Here is a 14959-nt window from a genome sequence, read left to right as displayed (position 1 = left end):
AAATCTGTAGTCAGAAAAAAAAAAAAAGGCTTTTCTCCCAACCATCTGCTGAATCCAGTGGCCAGTGCTCAGTCCTTGTTTTAATTGATCTTTCAGCACCATTTGATACAGATGATCACTCTTGCCTACCTGCTTCAGTGCTCACCCCTGGACTTCCAGGACACATCCGTCTCTTAGTCACCACCACCCCCCCCCGCCCCCACCTCACTCCGCTGATTTGTTCCTACTCATTCTCCTTCGCTGGTCTCCCAGGACTCTTTATTTTTGGAGTATACTAGGGCTTGGGTTTGGACCACTTCTCTTGTCTATTTACATTCACTTCCTGATGACTTCATTCCAGTTTTTTGGTTTTCAGTCTGTATGCTAATGTGGTCTACTGATTTGTATATTCAACTGCCAATGTGACATCTCTATTTAGATGACTAATAGAATCTCAAACTCAACATGGACCAAATTGAACAATTGGATTTTTCTCAAACCTGCTTCTTTCACAGCCTTCATCTCATTGGTAGCAATTTCCTCCTTTCACTGCTCAGGCCAAAAACCTTGTAGTTGTTCTGGATTCCTTTTTTGTCTTTCACAAACCACTTCTGATTCATCAAAAGAACCTGAATACTTCCAAAAAATTAAAATAGATCATTAAATAGCCAATCATCAAAGAATTATTTCATGTGTGAAATCAGTTAGGAATTTATTAATTCCACTTTCATATTGTATACTGAATTAAAATCAGTACCAGATAAAGAAGTACCAAGATGTAATTTTGATTTATGGTGTGCCTTTGTAATCAGAACTGGTTTCAAATGATGTGACTTTCCCATTTGCCTAAGATGTGATCTTAGACAGCTATATTTCCCTAAGACTCCATTTCCTTATATATAAGTGAGGAATAAATACCTCCTTTTAGAAGGTTTTGTAAAGGACAACTCTGGCATGCCTATAAATAATATCATTCAATAAGTAGCAGCTATTGAATTATTGTTCTTGCTCTTAAACAAAATAAGACAGGATAGTGATTGGCTTTGTCTTTCAAATGAAATTCTTGGAAAAAGTCAAATTAAGGAGAAAATAATGTACCCGCTACCATGGCAACTGAGGCAGTAGAGGCAGTAGAGATCTTAAAGAATAAGAAATGATAGTCTAAAGATTGCTTTAGTCTATATTTTCCACAGTTTTGACTAATATTGCCTTTGTTCCTGTAATCTTATAATCTTTGTAATCTTAAACATGGGATTATGAGTAGAATGTCCATCCCTATAAATTAATGTTTTTTTAAATGTTCTGTTATTCCAAGATAGCTATGATAACATTATCTGAAAAGCTCTTGTATAGAATTGATCACCATTATGATTCTTCTCTTCCTCTCATCCTATCAGTTAAACCTGTACCTTCTGAGATGGTATAGACAAACTATTTAACATCAAATGAACTATATGAAGAACATTAGAACATCTGCTTTGTTTGCTTGGAATATACCTTTCTTCTCTTTAATATGATATTTCTCCCAAAACTCCATGAATGTGTGCATGGAGATGAATTTATGTGTGTGTACGTTTAAGTGGGTGGATACATGTAAGTTTGCAAAGTTTCTTTCTCATTCTATTTCATATTTTTTTTAATGTTTATTTATTTTTGAAAGAACAAGCAGAGGAGGGGCAGAGGATCTGAAGCAGGCTCCACTCTGACAGAGGTGAGCCTGATGTGGGGCTTGAACTCATGAACCAGGAGATCATGACCTGAGCTGAAGTTGGAGCTCAAGTGACTGAGCCACCCAGGGGCTCCAATCTGTTTCCTGTTTTTTAAAATCTATTTTTGAAGCTTTTTTAAAAAATCCATTTTCTAAACTACTAGGCAGCATTATTTAATACAAACAATATGAGTTGGTAGTTAGAATATCTGTGATTTGTACATTCTCTCTTTTTGTTTTTCATTTATTCACCAACAACTTGACTATTATGTACCAAGAAGTGCATTCAGCCCAAACTTTGAATGCTATATATACCACATATTAACTATAAGAATCTGGGAATAAGAATAAGTATTTTTTGAGTTCTCAGGACTAGTCAGCAAGTCAAAATGAGATAATTACTATTAAAATACAACCCATGAAAAGAGAGAAACAAAACATCCAGAGGAGGATGTGTCAAGTATTTCCCAAATATTTACTGGGTGCCTTCTCTATGCCTTGCGTTGTGCTGGTTTTGTTAGTTATAGACAAGAAGGTCTATATAAGGCCGCTTTTGCACACTAAGGAATCTTATTTCATCTCAGACTTTAGCTGGAAATTATGCTTCTTGATTTAAAAAATAAAATAAAAATTCTGTATCGGTTACTGAGAATTCTTTTGCATCCTGATGCGGTAATTATGGTGTATAGTAACAGAGAACATCTATGGAAACTGGACAATAAATAAAGTAAAAAAGATTGATTTATCCAGAGTGGAAATATTGGTCACAAATAGCTAAGAATTTAGCCAATTTCTAAGAAAAAGGGAAATTTAATATCAAAACTGTACTATACAATAGTATAGTGCATGTAGGGTATATCCATGTTTAAGTTCAATATGTAATATTCTATATGTAGGTCTCATGCCATAGAATAGACCCAGTATTTCTCAACTATTTATGTTTATAAAAGTCAGAACTCAGAAACCCCTTCAGATGTTATAAAAACTTAAACTATGTGGGCGTCTGGTATCCACAGTGGTAGATGAAGAAATAACATCCTGTCATAAAACTGTAATGTGAGATTTGTAAACCAGGCTAATGACATGTATTTTAGAACATGAGAGAAGCTTAACAAAATATAGTAAAATTATTGAGTCATAGAATTATAGAGTTCTAATCAATCAGTATTTTTTTTTGTTAAAGGACCAAAACAAAACAAAGCTTAATCCTGAATTTCAGACAGTTTAATATTTTTAATTTAAGCATGAAGATGTTTATGGGCTATTATAATACATGTAAATATTTGTGAAAAATGTCATTCAAGCAAAGAGAAACCAAAGTGCAAAAGAAGAAGGATTATGGAAAGAAGATACCATTTTAAAATTTTCTAATTTGAGTTTGGAAGACAATATATATGTAGGTATGTTTGTGCATGTATGTGTACATATGTGTATGCACATGTGTATAGTCATGCATGTGTATAATGCACACACAAAACATACATGCTCATAAATATATACATGCATCTACATACCTGCCTGTATCTAGACATATATAAAAAACTTTATGAGATTATGTGAAAAAAAAAATAACCCAACACATTATCATCAAAATGTGAACTGAAAGCATATTTAATATTTTTGTCTTGTTACAAATGGAAGTTTGGAAATTTCAATATGCTTGATTTGTGTTTATTTATTTAGTCCACATAGCTACAAATCTTGAAGGATCACAAAGGGTTCTATATTTATTTACTTGAGACACTCTCAATGAGTACTTAAGTAGCTAAAAAAAATCTCTTGAACTTGGAAGAAAGTCTTTGAGGCATTACAAGTTTTGTTTTGTTCGTTGTTTTTTAATTTGGATCTTCTAATGTAAGATCTCACTGCTGGAATTGATTATACCTGTTGGTGGAGTGTCTCATTGGCTTACTACAAACACAGTGAGTGTTTGCTTTCACTTCATTCACCTGCCCTTCATTTCTGTTCTAACCTGTAAAAGGTGTCTGGCACTTCATTGCTCTTCGATAAAAATTTTTTGAATAAATGCATGAATAAATGAATGAATGAACAAAACCTACCAACCTATGCACAAGCAGCTGTGACTCTCAGGAAGGAGACTCTGAGGCAGGGTGTAAAAGTAAACTTACAGTTTTGTCTGTGTACACAGGGTCATCTTTGCTCAATCTTGTAGAAGTCATGATATGAAGAGAAGGATCCAGATATATAGAGATGCATAAATATGACTACACATTTAGTAGATAGATATGATAGATAATCTAGCTGGCGATATGTACTTAACTAGCTTCCACATGCCATCCATATGGATCACTAGGATGTATTGCCCATCTGGACTGCAAATTTCACTCCATCTGGCATGACTTCTAGCTGAACGCTTGGCTAGAGAATTCTTTGTTATCCTATAGTGTTATGGTGTAAATTGTAGTGATATCTCTCTTCCTCGTCCTTGTCTCTCTCTCTTTCTCTATCTCATTCCTATTTTTGTCCAGTGTGGCATTTTTCCTCCTGAGCATTTATCAGAAACTAACAGCACATGAACAGCCCTTTCAGTGTATTTCTTTAATTCCCCAAAGTATTATCACTCTAGCAAATTTTTGAGCTTCTTATTCAGTACCTGTAAATGAACAAAAAAAGGTGTATTGAATTGCTTGTATTGAAGTAGAATATACCGAACAGTTATTTGTTTAAAAGGTTACATTGAAGGGATATAAAAAAAGTGTGAGCTGAATCCTCCTGACAGTATATGGAATAGTAGACTCCAAAGTATGTTTTTGAACTTTTTATCAAATCAAGTTGATAGCATACATTTCATAAGGCTTTAAGAATAATTATTCTCAGAGGCCCAGAGGTGGATTCAATGACTTCTGGGAATCTTCTCTGTAAATCTATTAAAAACAGTGTCTGGCTTCAGGACTTTTATTTTACCCATTTTTAAGAAAGTGTAATTTAGTTATCCTTTTACTTTCTCATTTTCGATTTCCTTCTGTAAAAATTCAAGTGGTTGAGACAGCTAGAATTAAACTTTTCTGGAGTTTGTATTCTTAATTTCTTTCTTTTGAGAAGAGATATATCTTGAGAGATTTTTGGGCTGTGGTCTGTGGGTAGCAATTAAAATGGACATCTTACCAGTACTTGATGTGGTTGGTAGACATGGCCCAGAAACTAATGAGTCCTGGCCTGAGCACAGTAAGTTTTGTTTCACATAGTAATATTGTACTATCTTTCACTTTTGAGTTAATACTTAAAATAGTGTTATTATAAATTGAATGCAATCAAACTAAGAATGAAGTTTTTGACAAGCCAAAAAAATCTTGGAAAGCTATTTGGAAAACGTAAGAAAGATGTCAAAATATACTAACCAAAAGTATGAAAATATGTCTCTACATTTTATATATTTTTTGAGATAAGAATGTTCTTACTTTACTTGATTTCAGAGAAATGGGGTGTTGACCAGGTTAATAAGTCTCTTTATTAATTTCACTTGAGAAAAGTTTATATATGAGAAAATACGTCTAACACAGTTACCTCAGGTGCCCTGAAATGCTTTCAGTCATATTTCCCAAAACATTCCCTGTCATCTTGTATGTCTTCATGCATTGTTCCTTCTCTTCCTTCAACCTCCTGCCTTTGCCAAGGTCATTTTGATATATCCCTGTGTTAGATACTTTTCAGATGAACTCAGTCTCCTTTACATTAAGTCAGTCATTAGCACTTACTAAACTTCATGTCAGTTGTCTTGTTAGTTAATAACCTCTTAGTAATCGATGTCTCTCCCACCAAATTTAAAATTCTTTAATAAGGACAGAGACTGTATCTCTTATAATTGTGATGCTAGGGCCAAGAAATAGTACCAGACTTCTGTAACCAAAATGGACAAGGCAAGGTTCTGTATCCTTTCAATTTTCAGATGTGGACACCACTTTCCCTGTTGGCTACCAAGCAGAGAAAGAAAGTTATCTTCAAATAAACATTCAGTACCATTATATACCATCATTATCATAAATAGCCTGCTTAGAAAACAAAAGTTTGAGGAGGAATGTATCTTTTGGCAATTTCTGCAACATTTAGAGTAAAGCACTGTATTTAAAATAATTATGTATTTATACTGTTTCTCCTTCCAGCTTACTCAACATTAATTCTTTCTTCCCCTCCCCACACAAAAACTGTGAAAAAGAAAAACCTGTACCTTTCTTGGCCAAAAAGCTTCAGAATTCCTTGCTGAAATAGTTTGTTGGTTGAGGCAAATTCAGCAAATATATGAAATTATGCCGGGGATATGTAATATTATACCATGAATATTTGATTTACTGGCCTTCTAAATAATAATAAGAAATCTAGTGAATCATATGGTCTGTATTATATCAGAACCAATTTACAGGTAAGCATAAAACACATGGGTTTTATTTGCACCATAATAATCTATTTGGCAAAAAAAATAAATAAAAATTCCTTTAAAACCTGGGTTCACAAGAAGCTTCACATTTGTTTTCGAGACATTGTTTCCACTGATAGCTCTTTGAGGAGCAGACTTACTTGGCCCTGCCAACCATAAGAGGAAGTATCTCTGAGTGGGAAAAACTAAATTTTTTTACATACATAGCTAATTACCAAAGCTAGTATGCCTGTATACTTATTTTATTTAATTTGATAGTCATTTGAAAGAATCCCATGTAGCCTAAAAAATCAGAAGGGAAAAAAGAATATTTAAAAAATATAAGGTAGCTGCTTAAATAATCATGAAAAAGAAAGCACGATTTTTCTATTTAAATTGCAGTGGTAGAGTTATAGTTAAGATGACTAATAGTTTTAGTAACTAGGTAAATCATGCAGGAGGAAAAAAAGCAGTTTTAAAAAATAATCATTTGTGTGCTCAAAGGAAAAAAAGGATGGGAACACATCAAAGGGAAATAGGAGCCGACCTGAAGGACTTCCCCGTAGCCAAATCTGGGACGATTTAAGCATCAAAATAAATTATATTGTATAATAACTCTAGGTACAAAATAAATATCTCTGAGTTCATACTGGTAGAAGTAAATAGTTGAAAAAATAATTGTAGATGAGGCAAATCTTCTCTACAGAAAAATTCCATTTAATACATATAAATACTACCCTCCCCCAGGATGTAAAGCTTAATTTTACCACTTTCTATCACCTCTTGGAGAATATACTAGACTTAGTGGCCAAGTTCCAAAGAACAGAGTATGGAAAGGAAAACATAGTAACTTTACAGTAGAGAAACCTGGCAAACACCACCTTACCAAGTGATGGTTAATATCACTAGTGATAGGTGGATATCACATACTCCCATGATGTTGTGATGAGGTCACTTCATTAATATATGATGAGGACACTTTACCTCTGTGGTATTCTTCCCTAAAACCCATAGCCCAGTGCTAATCATTAGGGAAACATCAAATAAAGTTAATAAAAGCATCAAAGCAGGGTAGCCTGTGGGATACTTGGCCAGTAAATCTTAAGACTTCCAAAGATTATCAAGATCATGAAAAACAAGGAAAAGCTGAGAAGGTGTCACAGGCCAGAGGAAACTCAGGAGACACGGAAACAAAATGAATGTGAAACCCTGGATGGGAACCAAGAACACAAAAGAGACATTAGTAGAATGACTAGTGAAACCATAGTAAAGTCTGGAGTTTATTTAATAATAATGTACCAATATTAGTTACTCAGTTTTGACAAATGTATCGGAGTAATACAAGATGTTAACAGAGAAATCCGTTGAGGGATGTATGGGAACTCTCTGTACTATCTCTGTAACTCTTCCATAAGTGTAAGATTATTCTCAAATTAAACATTTGTTTAAAAATTATCTTCTGGTTTATTTAGCAGTTTACCGAGCAAACAATTACCTACTTGCAGAATTTACCAGAATGTGGGGGTCCTATCTAAAGAATTGAGAATCATGTTTCTGCTTCTTCCTCATTGATATAAATTTGAATCATAGTTGGCAAATAAAAGCTACAAATGAATAAAAATTTAAGTTTTCAGAGCCCATCACCATCATAGTTTGATAGTCTTCAGGTTCAAAGCAGGTGGTTCCTGGTTGTTAATTATATATAACTATGCCATCTTAGATACATTCACAAAGTCACCACTTTGGGCTCATTCTCATCTCTGTTCTCCTGAAGTCTCCACCTTTGAACCATGTGTAAATGGAGCATTTATTTTTACCTCTAAAAAGTGTAAAGCCATCTGAATATGATCTTTTATACAGACTGAATAATCTGTGTTAAAAGACATAAAAAATGAACACACTTTGCAGCACAGCCTATACAGTTTACAGTTTACAGTTAATGTTTTTGGATATCGACTTAAAAATCTTCATGTATCTAAAAGATAATTTTCTTTTTTTCTATATATGAGAGTTAAAGTTTTGATTTTTTAAAAACAAGTATATTGTCCTTTTTTAGTTAACTTGGAAACTTAATGATTTTTGAGTTAAAATGGGAGAAGTAGAGTAATGATTATGCTCATATTGTGATGTGCATTAAGAGTTCAGAAAAGTAGAAATATTTAGTGCATTTTATTTGATAATACTCCTAGTATTATATAGCTTTCCTGAATTGTATGTCTTGAGCCTTAATGTTCTAGCCAACTATAATATGCTTTGATCTCTAAACTTAAAAATATTCTTCCCTTTCAAAGAAAAGGATTTGTACAAAAGTCTAAAATCTCATTGAAAAGGCTGGGAGTAACAAAGAGATCTGGAAACATACAGAAATAAGAGTGATGGAACAATAATTTGTTGCTAAATACGGCTTTAAACAGCATATGAAACATGCTTCAGGTTAGTCAGAAGAGGTCCTCTGTATTACACTGTGCGCGCTTCCCTGAAATGAAACTGTATGTTATTGGTTAACCAGGATATTTAGCATAATCACTCTGCTAGACTGTGGTGGAGGGAGGTGATTATCACTGAGAACAGATGGGCAGGTCCACAGCACTGCCAGATTCTGCACAAGCTCCATTTATTGTTGGTTCTTGCTTTTTCCCTTCTGTGTTTTAATTTTTTAAAAAAACATTGTACGTTCTAAAGAACTAGCTGCACAAAAGGTCGGTGGCTGATAACCTTTCAGCTTAGATTTCAAACGTAGGAGAAAGAGTCAAAATGCTATCACTGTGTATCTATGAAGGATGGGGCAGATTTCATTTTACCCTCTAGCCTCCCTCAATGCATGCACGGATTTATCTGTACGCTAAGCTCTCTGCTCTGCATCTGTAGCTCCTTGTGGATTATATTGTCTCTGTGATCAGAAATGATTTTCTCGGATATGAACACCGTTTCTGGCTCCCCTAAAGTGCATCCTCCTAATGGGACCCGGTTTTACACTTTTCAAGTAAGTGTGTTTTAAATGGCTTCACTACTTAGGAAGTTAATGTATAGTCAAACTTTTAATAAAAGGAAATATAATCAAAGGAAAACTGCAAAGTGTGCAAGTGTTAAAGAGGATGTAAGAAATGGATAATGTGCATGTCAGTTTAATCTGTTTTTTAAATATGGAAATAGGATGGCATTAGAATTCTCTGTGAATTCAAGCAAAATAATAACGAACACTTAATTTTCTCAGGGATTTTAAAACTTGCTACTGTGTCATCCTTGAGGGTTTATGCTGATACTGTTATTTCTGGCTATAATATGGTGAATATTAGAGTTACTTCTCTTCTATATCACAGAGAGAATAGAAGTAAGAGACATATTATGGAACTTTGAAAACTATGTCCTCTGGGCTTAGAAAAATGTTTTCTATTTCATACACATAGCTCAACAGAATTTGTTAGTTAATTTTGTTACATGTGCAATATACAGGCAATCAATAATATAGGAAGCTTACATACCATGTTTAGTATGCGTTACAATTTGAGATCAAGTAGAAACTCATTAAGATGGAAGCTTTTCTGTGTTATCAAGAAGTCAGAATGATTTATAATATAAATATGTGTGAGTAACAAAGCTGTTACCTACTAAATGTATTTCAGTTGCCTGTGAATAAATCAGTCATCAGTCTAGAAAATGGATAAGCCTAAACTAAATCAGATTCTTCCTCATTTTTGTCCTCAAACTGCATCTTTTAGTACTAAGGTTTACTTTGTAATTCAGTCATTTCATCATTACATGAAAAGAGAAAATGAACCTCTTCCCTCCATATATCTTACTTTATGGGAATATAAACAGCCTGGCATTTAATTATTTTAGCTCTACAGTTACAGTGTTCTGAAAAAAAATATATATAAAGACCTAGAGATTAATAGGGGAGAGAGTCAGAATTCTTTTAAAAGAGGGCTCTGAATAAATGCACATCTGATTTGTTAATGTCTTTTGCCTTTGCAAACTATGAGCAGTAAATATAATTACTCCATCTCTCTCCCCGTTTTTATACTTCTATTTTTAATCCTGTTGCCTCTCCTGCTTTACACTGATGTCTACTGATAGTGCAAGTCTGTGCTGGTACAGAATATATTCACTTCCCAGTGGCGATCTGCTTATTGTGGCAGTGACTCAAAGTGCAAGTGCCCTGGGGCTGTTCTGCAGAATTATTACTTTTTTTTTTCTTCTCCGTACACTGAGATATAAACACTCTTTACAATATCCTGTAGCTGGCTCTTTGGGGCAGCTTTTGACATTAGGTATTCTACTTCAGTCTCTTAAAGTTTAAGGGTCAGTAAATTCCATATGCTCAGTCATGACACAAGCTTTTTACAATTCCTTCGGTAAAGATCTTACTGACACCTTTCTTGGCAGATGATTTTCTTTGAAAACACACTGGAATGATTTTTAAACACTCATTTTGTTGTTGTTGATGTTATAACGATTCATGTACAAACTCTAGGAATTTGGACAAAATAGAAATGTTGACAAATAATGAACTCTATTTCACATTTTTAATTCATAAAGTGACATTTGATCCTGACATTTATGGTAACAGGCAATGTGTGCTTAACTTTTTGTTGCTATTCGTTTTTGTTTTTGGCAGAAGAGAAGGAAGAAAAAAAGATCATTTTTTAAAGCATAAAGGTAAAGATTGATAAAAGCTGACTCTTTTTATTTTCAAAGGGCAGAATTAAACATGATTAGTTTTCTTCGTTATGTGTATCAACCTATTTTAAGGCAATGTATTTTCTTTGGTTGACATATTGTTATAAGAGATGAGATGCTGGAGAAGTAACAGACCATTTCTGGGGAAAAACATGAAAATGATTAGTTAAATTTTCAAAAGTGGTTCTCATTATGGAATGGCATGCATAAGTGTGTTTCAGAAACGATTCTGCATCAAGGAGTTGAGATTTTAATGCTTACTTTCTTAAAATTATTTTAGCATAAGAGTTAGCATATGCAAAACATTTAAGATAGCTTAGCATGAATAATATTCAGTTTCAGTTCCATCTTCTCATTAAATGTTCAAACTGTTCTGTCATATTTGCTGAAACTGTACATTACCAAATTTTAAGAGTAAGATTTAAAATGTATTTGACCTGAACAGTTCAAAGGTAAAAAGCCAACAAATAAGCTAAAGGATATTAAGACTTTCTTTTTCATTGTATTTTAATTTAGTCAAATATATTCATACTTCTACATACACATGCAAATACTGTTTTTGTATAGACTATCTAACACTTAATTTAAATTAATTTCCTTATGTGTGAGATCTCAGTTCTATATTACTGTGAATATACGCGTATCTGTTTTTTTGTTTTTTTGTTTTTAATTCAGAGGTGCTTTGATCCTGGATGATGCCAGAACTCAATTTGCACTATATATTTAGTGAATTTTTTATCCCCAAAAATCAAGTTCTGGAGTGTGGTTGCTTAGAATGCCTTTTGGTTGACAAAAATTAAGATTAAATGCTACCATAAGAAAAAATTGATTATAATGTTTGTGTGTATTAGAACTGCCAACTTATGGAGCTCAAATACACATTTGAGGAAATGTGGGAAATCTTATTTAAAACAAATTTGAATGGATATATATATGTATATATGTATGTGTGTGTGTATATATATTGTGTGTATATATATGTGTGTGTGTATATACACACACACACACACACACACACACACACACACACACACTATACATAAGAATGCAGTAAATTCTCCCAAATTTTATGTCCATAACAATTATGTCCCAACGTGATTTCACATTTAGCTGTAGTGTTGCAAATAAAACAGTCTATATGCTTTATTAAATCTCTAGATTGGCTAATCATGACTTAAAGTGTGAATCCTCCCAGAGGTATTGGGGTCCAGCATACTACCCCTCATTTTCTAGAGATAAACTGTCTTCACCTAGTGGTTTTCAGACTGTAACCACACAGCCCTGAGACTTCATGAAAGTTTGTTAGTAGATGCCATAAACAGTAGGGAAGAAGAATACACTCTGAGGCTCTTAATGTTTCCCTATTCTGTATTTACCAGTTTTATTCACTGGAGCTCTATGCAAGTTTTATGAACAGCAATAATAACAAACAGCATGGTGTTATCAAAAACAGAACAAAATAAAGGTTATGTACTACTTCCTCACATTAAAGGAATTTATTTCTGATGAGAGCAACTTTGTCTATTTAATCTGCAAGGAAGTTATTTCTGTTTAGAATACCTTTTTTTTTTTTACCATTTAATCCTAGCATTAATAACATCAACTGCCAGGACTGTGTATAAGAGTGACTGACTCTGTTGCCCCCTGGGACCCACAGAAAACAAAATATGGCCACATAGTAATCACCATTTTTATGTTTGAAATAAATACTTCATGTATCCTCCATCCTTAAAGGATAAAGTTCATCTCTCCAGCTTGGCATGAAAAGCTCTTCATGGTCTGGTGCACACGCAACATACTGCTAATTTACTTGGCTTTGCTCTCCCAGAATACTGTCTGTATACTTCTGCTGCCCACCTCTTCCATGAACCTGCCCACTGGGATTTTTTTTTGTTTTGTTTTGTTTCTTTTTACTTGAAGACTCATCTCAAATTCCACCTCTCCTGTGAAGCTTTTACTCATTCACCTCATTTCTGCAGGCTGTATTAAGTGGCTTCCTTCCCCTTGCTCCTTTGCCTGTGCGTATAATCATTGGAGCATTTATCACGCTTTGTCTTAATCCCCAAGAACATTTTATCAATCTGTGTCCCTAGCACATGGATACTGTCAGTATCTCTGTTTTATAAGCTGGGGGCATATATTAGAAAGGTAAATGATAAAAATATGAAAACTTAAAACAATCAGCTACAAATTCTTTTTATAATGATATAGGCAGCAGGTGAAGCATTACTGTTAAAATATCTAAAGTGTATATAAAGGTAAATTTAATAGTAAACTTTTGTGTACTGCTGTTCTTCAAAGTTCTTCAAAGTAGGTAATGGTTACATGAGTAATCAAGGAAAAATGTTAATTTTATTATTTTTAAGATGCATTTTTGGGGCTCCTGGGTGGCGCAGTCGGTTAAGCGTCCGACTTCAGCCAGGTCACGATCTCGCGGTCCGTGAGTTCGAGCCCCGCGTCAGGCTCTGGGCTGATGGCTCAGAGCCTGGAGCCTGTTTCCGATTCTGTGTCTCCCTCTCTCTCTGCCCCTCCCCTGTTCATGCTCTGTCTCTCTCTGTCCCAAAAATAAATAAAAAACGTTGAAAAAAATTTAAAAAAAAGATGCATTTTTATGGCAGCTAGACAAAATCTCCTTGAGATTTTCTTCTTTCTATCTCTTTACCATTCCTTATTACTCAGGGGTTTTTTTATATTTCATCAAGAGAGATTTAAAATTTCATTAGTATATAGATTTCCCATTCAGCAGATAGGATTAGCACCCAAAATAAACAGAATACTAAAAAGTAAGCTACTAATTTCAATTGCATGAAGAATTTTACTCAAAAGATTTACTGGTTTTTAGTGTGGCACACCATATCTTTGTTATTGAATGAGGTTGAGATAATTCTGGCTTTTTAGCAAAGAGCCAGATTTTTTTTTTTTAACATCTATTCTTTTGGTACTACCTAGGAGTCCACTGTTATTTTTCTGTTGTTTGGAGCACATTGTAACTTCTTATTGTTGATGATTTTGAAATGCATGGAAAGTATCTAGTAGAACACTTGGCACATGCTATGTGTTAAAAAAAAAACAACAACAAAAAACTGGGGCAGCTGGGTGGCTCAATCAGTTAACCGTCCGACTTCAGCTCAGGTCTTGATCTCATGATTTGTGAGTTTGAGCCCCGCATCGGGCTCTGTGCTGACATCTGAGTGCCTGGAGCCTGTTTCGGATTCTGTCTCCCTTTCTTTCTGCCCCTCCCCAACTCACGCTCTGTTTCTCCAAAATAAATAAACATTAAAAAATTTTAAAAATTAATTAATTAATTAATTAATTAAAAAGAATAAATAAATTAGCCCTATAGAGATAAGAAAGGCCCCATGGCTCCAGGGTTACATAGCAATACAGGCAGAGATCCCCAGCTAAATGAGAGAATTGCGTTTTTTCTCTATCATCCAGTTGTATGCAGTCATGATTACGAGTGGCAGAGATACATAAGAGGTGGAACAGATGGACTAGCATATTCAGAGGCACTTACTGGTGTGTGGGAAAGGCAGAGTTTAGTATAACAGGAACATAAACTGGAGATAAGAAATGGTTAAAAGTGAAGTGTGCAAACTCAAAAATTAAACATAAATTTGAATGTCATCCTCAGGGATCTTGGACTTGAGATTTAAGGATTTTCAGTGAGGATTGACAAGCTTGGAGTTGCTGTTTAGTTAGAATTTTGAACTGTGCCTTGGCTTGATGATAGGACTAGAGCAGAGAGAACAATTTCAGAAAGCTTTCAGAAAAATTCAGATGAATCTTTATGATTTCTCTGTGCTACAGATGAAAACAAACACTAAACTGATACTCAGAAAAACTGATGCACACAAAAGGATTTCAAATAGTTGTTAACAGTGTAGAGTAAATAATGTAGTTTCTGTCTGAAATCAAAGTTATGGGAACCCAAAAGTCCATGCTCTTTCCCTTATAGTCTGCTGCCTGTAGTGTTGATATTTAAATATATTAGCAAAAGTATTCCAAGCTACATAATTTCCAACCTCAGTGATCTATTTATTTATAAACATACAGAAATCTGCTCTACCACTAAAAACATTGTACTACAGTCTCATTGTGTGTGTGTGTGTGTGTGTGTGTGTGTGTTTAACTTAAGGTTTTCATTTAGTTACCCCTCCTCATTTTATCTTTACTGACATGACATTCTCCTATTGGAAAGGCATTTTTATAGTAACCAA

The 14959-nt window shown here is 34.1% G+C and overlaps 1 protein-coding gene across 10 annotated transcripts in view; it reads left to right on the top strand.

Moving 5' to 3' along the window:
• The window catches only part of PPFIA2 (PTPRF interacting protein alpha 2), a 477511-nt gene that overhangs the window by 147544 nt on the left and 315008 nt on the right, over nt 1–14959 (top strand). For 2 of the 10 annotated variants that reach the window (XM_047868606.1, XM_047868604.1), the window contains exon 1: nt 8852–9042. The exons of the other annotated variants lie outside the window; for them this stretch is intronic. In XM_047868606.1, the coding sequence (XP_047724562.1) occupies nt 8962–9042 (81 nt within the window). In that variant the 5' untranslated portion in view covers nt 8852–8961. Of the gene's footprint in view, nt 1–8851; nt 9043–14959 lie in introns of those variants that run through there. 10 annotated transcript variants of the gene reach the window in all.

The sequence above is a fragment of the Prionailurus viverrinus genome, chromosome B4 (assembly GCF_022837055.1).
Source record: "Prionailurus viverrinus isolate Anna chromosome B4, UM_Priviv_1.0, whole genome shotgun sequence".
NCBI lineage: Eukaryota > Metazoa > Chordata > Mammalia > Carnivora > Felidae > Prionailurus > Prionailurus viverrinus.
The sequence above is the reverse complement of the archived record's forward strand: the minus strand, read 5'-3'. Positions and strand labels throughout refer to the sequence as shown.